This window comes from Merops nubicus, unplaced genomic scaffold, assembly GCF_000691845.1.
Source record: "Merops nubicus isolate BGI_N331 unplaced genomic scaffold, ASM69184v1 scaffold7154, whole genome shotgun sequence".
In the NCBI taxonomy this organism is placed as follows: Eukaryota; Metazoa; Chordata; class Aves; order Coraciiformes; family Meropidae; genus Merops; species Merops nubicus.
This window is the reverse complement of record NW_008606130.1, coordinates 9,036-28,883: the sequence shown is the minus strand read 5'-3', so window position 1 is coordinate 28,883 and position 19,848 is coordinate 9,036. Positions and strand designations below refer to the sequence as shown.

The window sequence follows — 19,848 nt, the reverse complement described above, 5'->3', positions numbered from 1 at the left end:
CTCGAGGCCTGCGGCAGCCATCGGCTTTTTTTAGTATGTAATGTTTTACATTTTCTGAAGTCTAGTTTAATTGTATTAAAAATCAGCACAAAGGAGGAAGTGGAGGAGGCTACAGTGCGGTCTCTCCTCTCTTTAAGTCCCAGTAAGGATGGCTGGAGGCAAACCAGCGCTGCCAAAAAAAATCACTTACTTGCATAGATTTAAATAGAACCAGAAGGCAACCAAAAGATAAATCAACCTCTTAATAAATGTTCTCGATATGTGAAGACTTTGGAATTAGCAAAGCTTGACTAGAAACACCTCTTTATCTGGTGAAAGATGAGTGTCATTCATCTTACAGACTTGTAACACATCACTCTAACTGGAGTCTTTTATTGCAGGCAACTGTGAACTAGTGATTTTAGGTAATTATGGCTGGTACTGACCAGGGAGGAGGAAGAACCCCTTCCTCTCCTCAAGAGCCTCTTCCCCTTTGCTGTCTGTGGTGGGGCTGATCACACTATCTGCACTGAAGTACTGTCATGTTCACACAGGGTGAGCTCACTGCCATTACGCACATTCAAGCCCCATCACAAGCCTCCGTCAGAATTATTTTAGGACTTCTACAGTAGATTCCAGACTTTGAAGCATTCTGTAGCTCAACAGTGTTCAGCTGTTAGAACTGAGGAGCCTGTTCTTATTAAAAAATAAAAAGTGGCCAAAATTCAACAGCTCGTGATTGACTCAGTTTGCAACAGAACCTATTCTCCTTTTAAAGCCTTCCACAGCAGTGCCTGTGACTTCTTCAGCTGTTAGACCTTTGATAGCATCATTGGATCACTATGGCTGGAAAGGCCCTCTAGGATCAAGTCCAGCCTTCCTCCCAACATCTCCCTAACCACTAGACCACAGCCTCAAGTGTCACATCCACTCATTTTTTGAACCCCTCCAGAGACGAGGACTCCACGCCCCCCCTGGGCAGCCTGTTCCAGTGTCTAACCACTCTCTCAGTGAAGAAATTCTTTCTAGTAGCCAATCAAAACCTTCCCTAGCATAACTGGAGGCCTGACTATGATAAAGGCATGACTGCATTTATGAAATTCAGGGAGCTGCTCCTATGATAGAAAGTGGCCTCTTACCATGAGGAAGACCAATTTTTACTTCAAAATTGTGGACATACAGTTGTACAGAATATATCACACAAAATACAGCTCTTCAGTGGAAGAGCTATTAAAGATTCTTAACTTTACATTATTTTCACTACGCTATGTATGTTTCTTCTTCAGAGGAGCTTGCTAAACAGGAAAATACAGAATACATCTTTTGTGACCCAGAACAAGTTGAGAAGCCTTACAGCTGAGCTCCCAGCAGACAAGGAAAATGTGAAACCTCTGACAAGCCGTGCAGGCAGCTCTGACTCAGCAGATAGCAGGAACATGAACTCAAGTGGCAAAGATATTTAAATGGCTGATTCCAACAGCCATGCATGTCCTAGGGAAATTTCAGAGCTTGCTTGTCATGTTTTAAGTCATGGCTGCATTTGTGTTTGTCAGAATGCCTTTGCTAGTTGCACTGCTGACTTTATACACAAATCAGCCTACAGCAGTTTCTAGTAATGACATCTTATGCAACTTATGACCTACTTTAACATGTTGGGGTACTTGGAAACATGAGATCCAGTTCAGCAGCTTCCTGTGCTACACTGCAGCAGGACGCAAGTCTTCAGACATACATGTATGTTGACCCACTAAAATACAGGTGACAAGGAAAAACAGACTAATTTTGAAGGTATTTATCAAACCATTATTGGCATCCAGATCAATCTTCATATGCATTATTTTCAGCTACAGACTGTACACATAATTTACACATTAAATGGTCAAGAGTCAGTGAGCTGTTACATAGAGCACAGAGGTTAGGGTATTCCCCAGCCTTTCTAGGCTGCAGTTTCTTGAAGAACACCTCAGAGCAGGGCTTGTGTGTGTTGTGGTGAAACATCACAGGGCTAGCAATACGTACCTTGTCTCTTGCCCTGTCAGACGCCTATGCTGCAGAAGAAAGCTGTCATCCTCTAGACTTTTGCTGAACTCTGGCAAGGGAAGGTCTTTGAGGAAGTGAAAGTCCTATCAAAGAAGATCTTTCCTAGTCTTCTATTACCCATTCCACTATCAAATGTGAACAGCTGAGGAGCTATACACAACTACTGAAGGAAAGATAGCAAATAGAAGTATTCCCACTATTAATTAGAACTAATCTTTGAAAAGGAGAGCAAGTAGCAAGAAAAAAAAAACAACTGTGATGACTATCCCTTCATCTTCCTTCTCCCACCTGAGAAACAGGACTCTGGTGTAGTGGTTTGAAAAGTTACAAGACATACTCCATAGTGTCTTGTATATTTGGAATTGTAATCAAATTTGTAATCTGACTGAGGTGTCAGGCCACAGTCATTTCAGTGGGCCTGAAGACACTCATCACTACAAACTACATTGAAATTCAAGATCTACAGAGCATCTTTTTTTTTCCTCAAGAACAGTCCTAGGAAGGTGTTTTTTTTTTTTTTTCAGATAACTAATAAAAAGTGTTTCAAACTTCACCTGTAGGTTAATGCATCACTTTGAACATCAGTGCAAAGCCTTCTATGCATATCAGCTTCACTGTCATCTTTCTTTTGAAAATTCTCTAAGTGATAGAAGTCTAGGTCTGTTTTGTTCTAGCTGGAATTTACACTGGGAAGGAGAATTCCTTTTGTTCTGTAAGCTGTCCCCAGTTTTCCCAAATTTAATCTCTTTTTTTCTGTATCTTTGTAAACTATGTGGTACATTACACAAAAAGGCTACTGAATGGGGTATTTGATCATATGTCTCTCTAAAAAAAAAAAAGCCCAACAGATTATTTTACCTCTTTAAATTTTATCCTACCTTTAGTACTGTTGGCTTGTATATAATTCACTTTGGACCTTCACAACAATCTCTTAACAGCTTCAAGAAGCTTCTGAGAAGGAAGTTACTATGCAATCCACAGGAGCATTACAGACCTTCCCTGCACTATGCCTGGCACCCTTCACTTCCCAACCAGTCCACATTACATCCTCTTAACAGCTATGGTGATACCTTTGGGATGAGTCTCCTTAGCCCACAAGCATACAGAGCTATCCATCTAGTCTGAGGGAACTATCTACAGGAACATCTCTCCCCTTTCAAAACTGAAATCCTCCTGCCACACACACAAGTCCCCTTCTCTGCCATAGCACAGGGGTTGTAAGCCTGGAGATGAGACTGCACTACAAGGAGCCTGCAAGTCTTGTCAGCCTGAGTGCAGACTGCCCCAGCCCAGGCTGCACCGCTGGCCTCAGGAGATGGCGCTGGCTCTCAGCGTGCAATCCATGCACCAGCCCCTGGAAAGGCAGACAGAAACCCATCGAGGGAAGGAACTAAGACACTCCCAGCCACCTGAAGAAATTCATTTGAATTCAGCTTTATTTTTTCATAGGTGGATGTATTTTCTCTTGTTTTCTTACGAAGTCAAGAACCAGATTCAGATCAAGAATCCTATCTCACTTTTTTTAGCAGCTGCCCCTCCGTGTACTTTATTGGCTCACTATGCTGGGCTTCAGTCACTTGACATGCTGAGCGTGGGGGACCAGGGGAAGAGTCTCAGAAAGCTCCTAACTTTACATCTGTGGCTATAATTTGCCTTCAGTGAATAGCTCAATGAATTACTGTGCAGTTTGCTTAGGGATTTAGCAGGAGAACAAGAGGAAAAAATAATGAACTGCCACTATACCTGCAACCTCAAATGAAAGCAGAGCCACTCGTGCAACTTCCCTTAATGGTAGATTAAGATTTGTAACCATATCTAAGGACTTGTTTTAAACCAACCATCTGGTGGAAGTTTACTACCCCTTGTAAATAGTGATTAAACTAAACAATTTCTAACCCCAAATTTAGAGAGGAATTTACAGAATTACAGATTTGCCTTTTAAGTTTAGGGAGAGGAACAAGAATCAAAACAAGTCAGAAGCTAATGAAAAAAACAAATTCTTAGACTAAACTCACCCAGGCTTTGATGCATTAAGCTTTCTCTTACTCACAACACTTAAAATGTTCAGACAGCTTGGTGCTAAGTAATAACCATTAAAATATTTAAAAGTGTTAGACTAAGTCCATCTGTTCCATTTGTCATCAGAAGTGAAGTTTCTGAAGTTAGAATCTGCAGCCACAGCAGGTTTAGGAGAGACCTTGTCAGGTACAATAAACCCTGAAGGAGTTATCACTGTAGGGGCTCTCCTGAGTAAGAAAAGCAAACAGCATTAGTATGCTCACAAGTCCCAGGCACAGAGCTAGATATGGCCTACAGGCAAAACTGAACAGTTCTTTCTCAATACAGTTGTGGCTTGGATACTCTTAATACAATGCCCAAAAAATCATCTAAATTAAAGATGGTAAGATAAAATTGATTACATTTAATTAAAATTTGAATTAAATTTAAAATTTTAAAAAATTACATTTTAATTTTAAAGATCATTGTAGAGAACATCATAAGAATTTCTTCTGCAAGAGAAAAAGTACAGGTTTTCAGGTATATTAACTATAAACATTAACATGAAAATAAATTTCTTGAAAGGCTGCAGTAATCTGGTAGTAGATTTAGCATAAATGCTGACATGTTATACATGACTAGCCAGCAAGATTAATGTTTTGGTAGCAGGGAACTCATAAAGCTCTGAATGGCATAAACTAAATATTGAAGCTTCAAGCATTACGAGGTTTGGAAATCCATACTCAAAGCTGCCCACATACTCTTTAGCATCGAAATCTAGTATTTTTCAGGTAAGCCCTAAATGATACAATGAAGGCATTTTTCTACACCGAAGGAGACCCATTGCGTTTTGCAAGAAGACCAAAGTGTACTTTCTGAGTGTTCAAGTATGCAAGACTTCATGTTCAGCTTCAAGCTCTATTTGACTCATATTATCCAAAAGTTATGATGAATCAGCTTCACAGAGAGGCAGAAAAAAAAAAAACACACTTGGAAATAGGGAAAATCCAGGTTCTGTGCCAAGTTCCCAAGAATGTTGCTGGAACGCTGTAGGAAATCAATCAGCAAAATTGGTGCAGAGAAATTTATTTTTCCTTTCCAGATCTCCTATTGAGAGGCAGGCAAGGTGCAGGGGATTAAAGAAAACCTCAAAAAAACCAACGCCCCACTAACTCCTGTCTTTGTACTGATTCATAGCTCCCTTAGTCTGTAACTCTTCCTTCTCTTCATTTGCATCCAGACCTTTTTTCTTTTTCTCTCTGCTGCTCAGAACCAGTAAAGACCACCTTTCAGTACAAGAGTGTCTGGTTTTCATTACTAGTGGCCTAGAAGCAGCATCTTCCCCAGCAGGGAGTAATTTTAAGTCAATGCTAAATGTCATCTGTCCTCAAGAGATCATTTTATCTACTGCATGATCAATGTAAATAAAAGTTGCCTAGTAAAGACAAGTATTTACCAGTATAAGAGTTAAATATTTCAGATTTCTGGTAACAAGGTAGCAGATATAAGCCTTCAATAATGATTTAAAATTAAGTCCAAGGAACCTTTACTGTAAATGTTACATGTCTAATAGTTTATAAATAACTGCTAGATCATTTAGATTCTTGAGACAGAAAAAAGTTTTAATTAATAGTTTAATTAATAGGTTAACACTAGACTCATTACTTACATATTTTACATGCAAATTTTAATAGGTCTCTCTTTTCAGAAGTTTTTTTTTTGGTTTTTTGTTTTTTTTTTTTTCCCCCCTTTCTCCCCCTCCTCCCAAGTGATAATCCTTATGCAATTCAATTAAAAAAAAAAAACACCACCCAAACACTTCTACAAAATCTAGGGAGAACAGAAGTTTATTGAGTTCTACCTGTCTAAAAAGTGCTGGTGAAAAGTTGCCATTTCATGCTTTGTCTATAAAGATAAGTCAAAAGAGAAATTGTTGCAAAAATCAGCTCATTTGAAAATCAAGTGTTTCTCCAGAACCTATTACCATTCCTAAGTGAACACAAATGTAGTTTTTGATTTATTTTTTCTTTTGTTCACATCAACCTAGTCCTTTTCATTTTCAAATAGAACATCAACACTCTATGTTCCCTCAAGATTATTTAAATACTTACTTTCAGGTCGTATTAATATACAGAGAAGCAATTAATTATATCTTACCCAGGTATCCCAGGTCTAAAAAGTGCATGATTTAAAACATTAGTAATGGAGTATTTTGAAAGAACATTCTTATTCAGTATTAATGCATGCTATTATTACAGAAATACCCATTGCATATTATAGGAACAATATTTATTCTTTTGTAGACAACAAAAAAATCTTGCTGAATAGTATAAATCTATTTTAATAAGGTTCCTGAAGAGCAGCTTCCTTCAGCTGCACCAACACACACTTGCACAGGTGTTACACTTCTGCACTAATGTGCCTTAAAACTGGCCTCATATTTTCAAAGCATGGCTTTAAGACTGGATCTTGAGTTTTAGTAATCATTCATTTAAATTGTTTGAATAAAATATTAAAAACTAATATAATACCTAAATTTGAACTTAACATGCTTTTATGTCTAATTCTTATAGTCGCTTTTAGTATTTACACAAATGCTGGTTTGCTGTGGTCTTTAATGTTGAGAAGACATTGCTGAGAGTGTGGAACACGTGCTCAAAAAAACCAAGACCAAACCAAACAAAATCCCTGGGGAAGACCAATACAAATCCCCTGTCAGCACAACTGCACAAGTTATGATGCAATATAATGAGCCAGCTTGGTTTAATGTGAGGAGCAGTCACAAATACACCAGTCTATTTTCAGTCATTTTAGCAACTGGATTAATAAAAATATTTATGTTAAACTGCAAGTAATACACTCCAAGTCCATAGTATATTTCTATACAGCAGTTGACAGCAATTTTCTAAATGGATGATGAAGAAATACACAGAAAATCCAACATGAAAAAGCAGAGGAAGATGTGAAGCATGCTAAAATGATGCAATGGAACAGAGTATATAAATTAAGTTTTTAATCAAGACTTTTTTTTTTTAAACAGAGGTTCATCAGGAAATTTTTTAATTGGAAAATGAAAGCCTACTCCCACAGTAGCAGAGCCATTTCCCTCAGGCAGCTCTGTTGTACAACTGTTACCAGGACTCTAAACGATTTGTTGCATATTGGTATTTCTGAACAAAAAAGTTTTAAAATACTGTATAGATTTTATTTGTGCTCCACATGTTGCAAGCAATTAACAACACAAAGAAACATTCAATTCCCCAAGTTAGAATACAAAAAAAACTACACCAAATATTACATGTACACAATACTTGCACAGTGACAAGCACAAGAAAGTACTAGTTCGAGCACTTACTTTCAGAAATCCATACCAGCTCTTAAAAATCCATTTCAGTCCTCCCACACCACCCAGTCTACAGTTTAAGGCATCTCTACACAGCCAGCCATCCACTCCCATATACATAACTTACGTTGGAGGTGTTTACTCTTAGCAGAAGAAAGAAAATCATCACTATGTCAACCAGGTACCGTTTCTATTTATCCCTAGCAGTGTGTCAGCGCTGGCACCTGACAGTGCAGCCAGTGTTCAGTCAGTACAATATTTACATAGCACAGCACATGAAGCTTCAGACACCCACCTGGGGAATAAACCACGTTTTAGAACAGGACAAAGGTCACCATTATTATGTATTTGAATACAGCTATTTACAGGTCCCTATGACATAACTATAGTCTGTACACTGTTCCAAGGGGGCAGGCAGAAGCAGGATAGACATTTATTTTGAGGGATTTTAAACTTAGAATTTGGAAGCATATCATTATGCTACCCTGAACACCACAAACCACCCTAACATTCTCCAAGGTGGTCTCATACCCTAGAATGGCATGTCCAGCTGATACAAAACAGACAACACAATGTTTATTTTGTGGAGAATTTTTTACCCCAGCTATTCAGTCATCTGAATTTTGAAGGCAATTCGTCCAAGAAACTTGTCACGGTCATCTTCATTTTTTAAGTTAGGAGAGCCCAGGATCTTACACTCAATTGTTATTTCTTCTTTGGTACTGTTGGAGTTAATTGCTAGTTGAACAGCCACTAGAGGCTGTAAATAGTGAGCCTGGTAAAGACAAAGATTGGGAAAATATTTAAGATACCAGAGTTAAACTGGCATTTAAATTAACACCTAATCTAACAGAAAAGTTAAGAAAAAAAGGTAATTAAGAACCCAACTTTTCAAAGTCTAATCTGACTCACATTAGACTTTTTTCCCCCAGGTTAAAGTCAGGTATACATTCTTCATACTATTGAAGTAATACATTCAGTGAGATTTAAGTCAGACAGTATCTTCAAAAGGCATATGATTTTACCCCTTTCTATTACGCTGAGTTAATTTTTTTCCTAGAAATCTCTACTTGAAACAGCCTCTGAAATTAGTCTTCTCGCCCAGGCCAGGGATCTGGGCTAATTGTTCTGAGCAGCAAAAGACAAATAACCATTCTGGACCACAAAACTATAGATACTAGTAATTTTATGGCTCCTACTTTATCACAGGAGCAGCAAGGTTAGTTGAATCCTCTTAACTTCTTTACAGAATAAAGAAATTCAACCATCCCACACTAACAAAAATTCTGTTGTATAGACAAGAATTCAATTCAGTGTCTTGAGACATGGTCAAGCACCTCAACCTCTCAACTCTTCTTACTGCCTCTTCTTCTTTACAATATAGTATTATGAGAATTGAGTCTTACATAAGCAAGAATCCCACAAACCATGCCACATGACAAAGTGAGTCAAAAAATACCAAAAAAAGATAATTCATTTTAATTAAAAAAAAAAGTAAAAATTTCTTGATAACTTAAGCAAGGAATAACACCGAGTTTTGCTTGACTTCACTACTCTCATGACCCTTCCTTTTCCGTATGTATGGCAGCAAGACAGGAATTGTCAGGAAGACTCTTCATCCCACCTTTGATACAAACTGCCTCCTGACATCTCAGGGTCTACTCATGCTGCATTTTGTGTTTCTTAGGGAAGCAGCACACTCTCTCTCTAGTCTTCCATTCCAAAAAGAGAAGAGAGTACATACTAACTGTCTGTTGGAAGCACAGATTGGCAGTCTCTCTCTTATCTTGTACATCTAAAAAAAGGATGGTTTACAAATCCAGAAAGTCTGGCAACACAATGGAAAAAAACAGAACTACCTACTATAAGTAACATGAAAGCAAATGTTGAAGAAAAACAAGTTCCTTCCTCATTACTAAAAGCTATATAAGGACAACAAAAGTTTATGTGAACTGCTCGAAGTATACCATACACTGGAAAATAATGATAAAGGACCAATTTAGTACAAAAATCACTCTGAGAAAATTACAATCGCCTACTGTGGCATACTATGGATCTAATAGATTTATTATTTTTAATTACAAAGTACTTTTATCTTCAATGGTGAACAGTGAAGATGTTATTAGAGTAGATAGCGGTTATTAACAGGCAATATAATTTTATATTTCACAGAAGGTATGGATTTTCTGTATGTAGTTATCAAAAGCTGATGCAAGAAAAGGAAAAAAACTGAATTCAAGTTTGAAAAGGAACTGGAGTTGTAATTCTATATATTCTGTGTCCATAGAGTAGTGAGCTTTGGGTTTTTTTAAAAACATTTTCAGTTACACAAATAGAATCTACGTTAGAATATAATGACAGATGGAGCAAGCAAAGAAAATCAAAGACAACATTTAAAAAAATAAAATAGTAATAACAATTAAAGAAAAAAAATCTGCTAACTTGAAGTGCTTCCTCATAAAACACAACAAACAGAAAATATGACTGCAGAGCCACAAAGAAATATATAATTCATTATGGCATTGTTGACCACATCCTATGACCTTAATATCCTATACATAAACCCCAAGGATGAACTATTAGAAACTACTGTAATCCAAAAAGCCAATTTACTTTCCTTACATTCAAAAAGACCCCAAAAATATATCAGTGACCAAAAATCAACAGATGCCCTAATACTGCTAGTATGTACCCCCTTCTTCATTGGGACAATGCCCAGTTTGTTTATTTATGTTTACTAAATTGTATCTTTAATCTCATCATGCACCAAGAAATTTCTGCATATGCTGATGTTCCTTACAAGTACCTCACTACAAAGTTCAAACTTCAGAATGAATCTGGTATTAGTAACTGTAACCAGAAACAAGATAGTTATGAGATGAAGACCACCATTAAGGCATACTTACATGTAATCTTTTCCCATAGTATGGGAAGTACATTAGGTCAATCAAGCCTTCAGGAGGAAAATAATTTATCTCAGCCATGCCTTCTTCCTGTGATAGGACATAGCAACAAAATTCCATGTTAACATCTGCTTGCATTAAAACAAATACAAAACTATATTTATAACCCAATGATAAAGTGCAAGTTCCCTTAAAAAATGGCAATGGGGCTACAAACTCTTAGAATAATTTCCAAAATAGATTTCTGACAAGCATTTAGATGCTGTACACATCTGAACATCAGCATTTAAATTAGTAATGAAGTTAAGACAGCTTGCCTTCACATTTCCCTTGTAAGGAAAAGAAAAGTTGAGGAGGGAAGAGGATATTCATTGCAATTAATAATTTAACAACAGCAAAAAAAACCCAGAAGTATCCACAACCAAGCCTCTATCTTCTGGTGAGGCAAGAGCACATCCATATTTGAGAGGAATTTCTGTTCAAAGCCAGGTTTTTAAGCCTCTCAAACTTAGAGCAATACAACTCTTCACAAAGAACTGTAGCCCCCTCCCTGCAATAGTGTACTAATTCCTAATATTTGTTCAGCTAGTCTTGGAATACAGCCTACCTAAAAGAACCCCAAGTTTAAAATAGTTATGTTACTAAAGTTTCTGTGTGTTCATCCTCAGGACTCTATCCTGGCAGGATATACCCCAAGTTCAAACCACTAAGCAATGCCCACATCTAGGGTGACTTCTTATAACAAGGTAAACATATTACCGTGATCAGGAGAAATGCCACTAAAACAACCTCCTCAAAACACTAAATACATCTTCAGAACTTCACTGCTTGTTCAATGTAATTCACAAGTTCAAAGTGCATTAGTAACTTAGTTTTTTCTCCACTACCATATACAACAACTGTAATTTTAAAGACATACTACAAAGTTCAATAGACAACTACAGTAATAGAACTAAGGAAAAAAAAAAGACAAGTGCAAAAAAAACAGTAAGTAAACTACAGCTCAAGAGTACCTTCTCACCTCCTCAAAAGAACATACAATATGTTGTTTAGGATATGGCCACATTCTTGTTCCTCTGCAGTCAGAATTACTGAAGTTCCTCAATATATGCTTATCAAGTATTTTGGACCTCGAGCTAGCAAATATAATTACTAAGTAGAAACGTGTTGCTTCTCAACGTTATTCTTTATTTTATTCAAAGCTCATGCAGTTAAAATATAAATTTTTCAAATGTATTTCTGAAATAATGGTTAAAAAAAGTCAGAATACAGAATAACATGGGAAAGATAAATAGGCGTTTGCTTTCTGGAGCAGCTAAATCCAAGGCACACATGCAGCTGTAAGCACACACACTAGATTTACCAGTGCAATAGCAGAGAGGTACTGCAACATGCAACTCCCTGTCTCATGCAGCTGCTGTGGGGTTTGGGGTTTCCTGTCAAAATAACCCTAAATAATATCCCTGCACAATTTAAGAAACAAAAAAACACTGCCACCCCAAAACCCCAACACCTAAACAAGCTGCATCTGCTGAAGAGCTTCAAGAATCAGCCCGTTAGCAAGTGTCACTTTTTCTGCTTACCACTTACATTTTCCACAAAGAGTAGTAGAGGCAGTCAGCAAATCTAAAAACCAGACTCAGCCAGACAGGCAGGCTTCCCCCTCACTCACTGGATCTTTATTAAGACTGTCTTAGAAAGACTGATTTTGCAGATGTTAAAATAACATACAGAGACCCAAGGAAAGAACTTGGGCAAGGCTGGTCTGTAATCATTTGATAAGAAATGGCATCACTGCACAAGAGCAGTACCCACTAGTTGAAACCACAAAACAGCTAAGATTTGTCACAAAAAGCAAGGTAACTCAGATGCTGAGTATGTTGACAACAGCAAGGCATGTAGTGTCATTCATACAGCTACTCTTCATTCTTGTAAACTAGAAAGTGATACCTAATACAGGGATGGTCACCAAGCAGCACAAATATACGTATTTTGGAATTAAGGCAAAATTTTTTTTCCCCCCATGCATCAAATATACCAGTTTTCAGCAAAGGCAGTTTTAACTTGAAAGAATACTGCTGCAAGAGGTTCCATCACACATGAAATCACACACCTCCAGCCCCAAACTGAAGATGCAAAATGCTGATCTTCAAGGTTCTTGGAAACACAATCCCTTTTTTGGTTTGTTTCTTAGTGGAGGATCCTCAAGACTACAGCAGCTCAGTAGTGCTCAGGGTGCAGGAGGAAGAAGCAAATGTAATTGTCTGACACTGCAAACATTCCCTTCCCTCATCTACAGAAACTAGTTATGACAGCTACCACTACGTGGGGGCAGAGGGAGGAGCATTGCCAACTATCAAGTGTGCTGGCTTTGAAACTGCAGATCTATCTAGATCCCATAAAAGAATGGCTGAAGAACAAATTTCAAAAGTGAAAAACTTAAATGATGTTTCAGGTGGCAAAGACTGGAAGGATGCAAAGACAGAAGCTGTTAACCTCATTTTGTATTTGAGACTTGTCCTCTTCATTAAGAAAAAGATACTTTTTTCTTCCATTTAAAAGTAACATTGTGTCAAGTGCAGGCAGACGCTTCTGCAAACTGCTCTGAATCAATTGGTTTTTTTAGCATGAGAGTTTTACATATAAAAACAGATTAAGTCAAAACAAAAGTTTGCAAAAAGCAAATCTGCACGTTAAAAAAGTAGGGCTCTACAGTGAAGACCAAATGGAAAAAAAACCAAAACACCAACAAAGCCACACAATCAACAAGCCAAAACACCCCGACAGAACTTCTTGGTTGTTTAAAGACTAGGTAAACACCCTGAACAAGAGAAGCAGTGGCGAAGCACTCATGTCCACTACACTTAAACTTATGTTAGAAGCTAGTATTTAGGCAACATTCAAATACAGTGGCAGATGCAATGCAACTACAAATTCATCTGCAAAATGCACAAAAGCCCACTGGCTGTCCTTCACCTTTCCAGTGCGTACACAAGTGTCACGATTCACATCCTCACATCAACAAGATCCATAAGAGCCACAAAAATTACTTCCGGATAAGCATTCCCTTTACCCGCTACAGAAGAGAAAGAGACCATTACCCAGCATTCACAGAAATGAAAAACAGAATTGGAAACCAGGCTTTATAAGCTGATGTAAAGAACAGCTTAATCCTTTAAGTTCAAAGTAAGAAATTTCAATAAGCAAGGGACGTAACAGAAAGTAGTTCTGTGAAAGTTAAGCATAGACAAAAGGAGAAAAACCCAGTAGAGTATGCTCATCCAAGCCATGGGCAGCCACTTCCTCCAAGAGGCAGCCATGGGAAACGGTACCTGTGTAGAACAAATGTGTACAAGGGCTTTACTGCAGTCCAGGTACACAACACCCCCAGCCTCTCCCTCATCCACCAAGCAGGCCACCTTGTCATAGAAGGAAATGAAGTTACTCAAGCAGGAGCTGCCTTTCATAAACCCATGCTGACTGGGCCTGAACACTTGGTTGTCCTGGATATGTCTCCTGATGGTACTCAAGATTATCTTCTCCACAACCCTCCCTGGCAGTGATGTCAGACTGACAGGCCTGCAGTTCCCAGGATCCTCCTTCGAGCCCTTATTGTACATGGGTGTCACATTTGCTAACCTCTGGTCCTCTGCAACCTCCTCAGCTAGCCAGGACTGCTGATAAATGACGGAAGGTGGTTTGGAGAGCAGTTCTGCCATCTTCCTCAGTAGCCCTGAGGTGGAGCCCATCTGGACGCACAGACCTAAGATCTAAGTGGAGCATCAGGTTGCACAGCACTTCCCCTTGGATTTTAGGGGCTTCATTCTGCTCCCTGTTCCTGTCTTCTGCTCATTGGGCTGGGTACGTGGGGAACAACTGGTCTTACTATTAAAGACTGAGGTGAAGAAGGCATTGACTACCTCAGTCTTTTTCTCATCTTTGGTCACTATGTTTCCCCCTGCATCCAATAAAGGATGAAGAGTCTCCCTAGTCTTCTTTCTGTTGTTAATGTATTTATAGAAACATTTTTTTGTCGCCTTTAACAGCGGTAGTCAGGTTTGAGTTCTAGTTGGGCTTTGGCCCTTCTAATTTTCTCCCTGCATAACTTCACTACATCTTTGTAGTCCTCATGAGTGAGTGGCCTGCCACCCCCTTCCAAGGGCCATAAACTGTCCTTTTGTTCCCGCGCTGCAGCCAAAGCTCTGTTCAGCCAGGCCAGTCTTCTTCCCTGCCAGTTTGTCTTTTGGGCCAGGAGGGTCGCCTGCTCCTGTGCCATTAAGACTTCCTTCCTGAAGGATGCCCAGCCCTCCTGGACTCCTTTGCCCATCAGGATGGCCTCCCAAGGGACTCAGTCACTCAGTCTCAGAACAGGCCTCAGCCTGCCCTCTGGAAGGCCAGGGTGGCCGTTCTGCTGACCTTCCTCCTTCCCCCTCCCAGAATCAAAAACTCCATCATTCTACGACCACTATGCCCAAGCCAGCCTCAAACCAGTACACCCACCCCTCAGCCCCCAAGTCTCTCTGTTCACAAGTAGCACGTCCAATTAGGCTAATTTGGCACACTCAAATTGTCAAAGCCTGAAAAATATTTTCCCTGGAAGTCACTAAAGAACTAATAAAATTGATACTCTTAAAATTTAAACACACCATATTCTAACTGGATATGGTAAAAAGGAGTACTTCATACTTAAAGAGAACACAAGAAAATACATACCATCATGTACAACACAATTTTTAAGTACCTCAAAGGATAAAAAAAAATAGCAACCCCCCTACCATCAACCATTTTTTATCAAGCATACTCTTTTGCTAGAGAAATCAGCTATGAGAGTAAGAAAAAAAAAAAATCTTATTTGCTTAGTTCAGCTTTTATTAGTGTCTCATAGAACATCAATAAGAAAGCTAAAGAAATACAACCACCATAAAAGAGGATTACCATCAAGTTTTTGTAAGTCACTTGAACACCAGTTCTTAACACATCAGAAGGCATTTCAGGTGGAAATGAAGATGACTGTGCCAGACCTAGTGCAGTGTTTTCAGTAAGGATTTGTGAGATATAAAACAGTTCATTCACAGAAGGTACTAAAGCTGTAAGTAGTTAAAAAAACTTCAAAGAACTCAATCTTATTAAAATAATGAAAAATAATGGGGGGGAAGAAATAGCAACATGAAATTCAAAGCTCTGAACTTCAAGAAATCACATCTACAAACACAGAGGGATATAAATAGTAAAATGATTAAAATAAAGATTCAACATACTACAAGTGGCAAATTCACCTCAAGAGACATTACTTCCAAGTGCAATGACAGATGGAAGAATTCTGTCATTAACAATACCTCAGCTAGGGGCAAACTTCTGTCCAGTTTGGGATACCACATTACACAAAAAAAAAATAGATTTATATATATAAGAAGTTAAAGAAGGAAGACTAGTAGTAAAAGTAGAAGGAACTTAATTGCTTTATTCTAGAGAAACAACCAATTCTTCTAATGGAACATTTTTAAAGAATGGACACACAGAAATTAGTCTCAAATATGAGAAGGAATCACCTTGACCTGCAACAGACCATCATGAGGAGATCATAACTTTCAAGGACTCCACAAAAATCAAATATTAAAAGAATGGGGAATTTCAGCAATCGCCTCAAGGTAAAAGCCATAACTCCACCCCTTGCTCAAGCTACTAACTTACCAAGGCTTTCACTGTTCCCCAAACGGTCTAGCAAAAATGTGTAAGTCAAAGTAATTATTATAGTTGCCATAAAGCACTGTGTAAATACATTGGTACTCAACACATATGCATAGATTACCCATTGTTATAAATAGTTTATACTTGATTTGAAGGAAACTTTTACTTGAACAGTAACATTAGTTTCCACACTGTGTCTTACCCATCATTTATAAAATTGTCTAAGGTGCACTTGCAGCATGGAGAAAAAAATAAAAATACAGGTTATGAAAAGAGAAAACAAAACAAAACTCTCAATAAATAAATAAATATGACCACAAATACCATGTATGCATTTTCTTTAACTGTAAAGCAAGTCAGGTAGCACAAATACATCTAAAGATGAAAGAACAACAACAACAAAAAAGTATTTTTCTAAGTACACTGAAGAAATCAAAGACATTAAACTAGACAGAGTAAAATGTAAACAAGGAAAAAAAGTACAAAGTCTAACAAGAAAGAAAGAAAGAAAGAAATGTTCTGACACAGTATATTACTCCGCTTTTGATCCTAATCAAAAGGAAAACTAACTACACACTTACTCCTTACATTGAGAACTGACCTTAGGTGTACACTGTATACGTGGTTCTCCTTCAGGCTTTAATCCAATTATCTAAAGGAAAGAAAGTTAATGTAACTGAATCTAAACTTTTCCCCCACCTAATATGACAGAGTTCATACAGAGTCATTTTTGTATAAAGCACTATTTGAGACTAGGGCTAAGACTTAAAGCATTGTTAAGTTAAAGCTCAGATAGTTACAGTGGCTACAGAAAGGAGTATTTTCTTCTTTTACATTCAGCATATAACATCAATGGTTCAAACCACTTAGGAGTTCAAGCAATGTATAACATCACTGAACGGTCAAGTACAAGTCACTCAGTGAAGTTTCCATCACATTACATAGTTTAGGAGTTACAGAATGCATTAGATTGTAATCATTTTCTAGAATGCAGACATGGAAGTAAAACACTTTACCTGCACAGTGGTTTAGAATCTGTTACATACAACAGTAAGCACAATGCTCCTTAAAATAGGGTTTTCAGGTATTTTGATGCAAGCAAGCAAAGCCAATACTTTTAAGTATTAGAATGCTCAAAAAGCTCATTTCGTTTTACTTTGAAACACGTGAATTAGTGGACATTTCAGTAATTACACTATTCCAGAAATACAAACACCTTTCAAATCAAACTGAACACTTAGTTCAGTTCCTCTCTTCAGTTATTTTTCATACAGTAGGTAGTTGGGAGCACTTATCCCAATAATTAAAAAATAAGTAAGCACTTACTCTGTTCACTTTCACAAGCACACAGGGAGTTCCTCTGGAGTAGCCAAAGGTCTTGTCTTCTTTCCCAGAGCACTGCCCAAGTTCAGAGAGGTTAAACCGACATGCCTTTTTAACAGCGACATCATTCTGGTCAAAAATCCTTCCTGGTGTGCAGTTTATGTTTTGGGACTGCTTTGAATCATCATATGCTGTGGAACAGAAATTGCTTGTAAAGCACTAGTATAAAGCATACAAGTAGCCCAAAATTGTGAAGGCTATATAAACATCAAATTTATCATCGTTTCTTCTCCAGGAGTTTTCTTAAAGGACTATTTTCACAGCACAATGTCTCTTATATCCATCTGACAGACACTTTTCTCAAAGCCTATCAAGAAGTGGCATTGTACTTGAATGAAAACAGAGTATTACAGAAGAAATAATACTGCTTTGCCCTTCCAATCTGAACTATTATCACAACTTCATCAACCTCTCTGCATAAACTAATTCTAAACTAATAGTGTATTAAAGTATAAACAATCAAGTTTTCACCTGGAAACTAAACCAGGTTTCCCTTCACATGTTTCTTTTTTGAACACACAGGAAAACTTCATGTACTTCAATGACTAATATTAAACTGCCTCTACATTTACATCAGGGTAGTACAACTGATGTTATACTAACATCCCAAGTTGTTTCTCACTGCGTTTCACAGGTACGCAGACCACAATGTCACAAATGCATATCTGTTCTAAACTAAAATGTTTTGTGGGTTTGTTCCCCTTCCTTACAGCCTGTCCCCAGCTATGTATAAACAAAGTAGAACAGAAGAAGGGAAAGTTCATCCTCAATGCTAGAGTCCATAACCCACTGAACTGCAGAAGAGGCAGGTAATCACCAAATGTAATATTCCTCCCCGGAATGCCTGGCAGAGCTCTGAAAGAAAAGCTTTCTCATAGAAGCTTTTACGAGGCACCAGAAATGCAAATCCAAATAGATTTAACTAAAGCTTATATAGCTAACAATGCAACTCGTGCACACAGGTGAGATTTTACAGAACCTCCTGAATTTTGACTAAGAATGCCTATAAACTGACTAATATTTTATAGAAACCAATATAAAATTGGTTTCTATATTAAACCAATATAAAATTGGTTTCTATATTACTAGATTAAGTGTACATACAGGCACATACATAAAATGACATAGGACTTCAACTACTGATTTTGCCATCGTTCAGTCTTGTCCTGTGTTATTTTTTTTCTCCATATTGTAAATTCAGTGTCTCACTATTTCTTCCTGTGCATACTGTGGATCAGGGTGAAAATTAATAAATTGCACTTAAATTAATCTTTGTGTGCCTTATTTTTCAAATAAGCAAACACGCAAGGTCTTAAGAGTGAAGGACTCTCACTCAGTTACCAAGCCATTTAGATGAAGATGGACCAGTTAAGTGTTGATAAAGTTTGCCTCAAAATGGCAGAATCACAGAATGGTTTGGGTTGGAAGGGACCTTAAAGATCATCTAGTTCCAGCCCCCTGCTATGGGCAGGGACACCTCCCACTAGACCAGGTTGCTCAAAGTCCCATCCAGCCTGGCCTTGAATACCTCCAGGGATGGAGCATCCACAGCTTCCCTGGGCAGCCTGGGCCAGGGTCTCACCACCCTTGCAGGAAGGAAGTTCTTCCGTGCATCTAATGTAAACCTACCCTCTTCCAGTTTAAAGCCATCACCTCTTGTCCTAACACTACAGACCCTTATTAAAAGCCCCTCCCCAGCTTTCCTGTAGACCCCTTTAAACACTAGAATGTGGCAATAAGACCTCCCCAGCTGGAGCCTTCTCCAACTCTCTCAGCCTGTCCTCACAGGAGAGCTGCTCCAGCCCTCTGATCATCTTCATGGCCCTCCTCTGCACCCACTCCAGCAGGTCCATGTCCTTCCTTGTACTGAGGGCTCCAGAGCTGCACACAGTACTTTAGATGGAGCCTCACGAGAGTGGAGGAGAGGAGGAGAATCACCTCCCTCCATTTGTTGGCCACACTTCTCTCGATGCAGCCCAGGCTACACTTGGCTTTCTGGGCTGCACTCCCACATTGTTGGCTCATGTTGAGCTTTCCATCAACCAGACTGGTGTAATTTTACACTGAATGCTTTACCATATGTAATTTCTACATGTTGTCGTATTTAAACGACCATGTCCCCAAAACACTGCACTGGGACCCAAGACTCTCCATTATGTACTCCAGTATTGCTCAGGCTCCATGTCCAATATACATATTGATACTTATCCTTTTCTGTAAAATACACACTTTAATAACATGTCTAGAGTAAGCCTGAACTTGCACCTGTCTACATTATCAATCAGTAAGTACAATCAAAAAAGGAAGCTAAAGCACTGAACATCAAGACTGATGAATTACTTAGGCAGTTATAGGTAAGTTACTTACATTCAAGGAATTTTCTGAGTGTAGAAACATATTCTGCATATGACTGAGCGTCACTCTTGTTAAAGTAAAATTCCAATGCAGTGTCTGGCTTTGGCGAAATCATAAGTCCTTAAAAAGAAAAAATGCAAGTAAAGACCTAAACAAATT

At 38.3% G+C, this 19,848-nt stretch overlaps 1 protein-coding gene across 1 annotated transcript in view; it reads right to left on the bottom strand.

The window, feature by feature from the left end:
• Positions 1-7,533: 7,533 nt before the first annotated feature.
• ATP1B3 (ATPase, Na+/K+ transporting, beta 3 polypeptide) overlaps positions 7,534-19,848 on the bottom strand; it is a 17,403-nt gene continuing 5,088 nt past the window's right edge. Inside the window, exons 2-6 of the mRNA XM_008939548.1 lie at positions 19,702-19,809; positions 17,278-17,465; positions 16,553-16,603; positions 10,267-10,353; positions 7,534-8,135 (exon numbers count right to left, since the gene is read on the bottom strand). Of these exons, the coding sequence (XP_008937796.1) occupies positions 7,965-8,135; positions 10,267-10,353; positions 16,553-16,603; positions 17,278-17,465; positions 19,702-19,809 (605 nt within the window). The 3' untranslated portion in view covers positions 7,534-7,964. The remainder of the gene's footprint in view (positions 8,136-10,266; positions 10,354-16,552; positions 16,604-17,277; positions 17,466-19,701; positions 19,810-19,848) is intronic.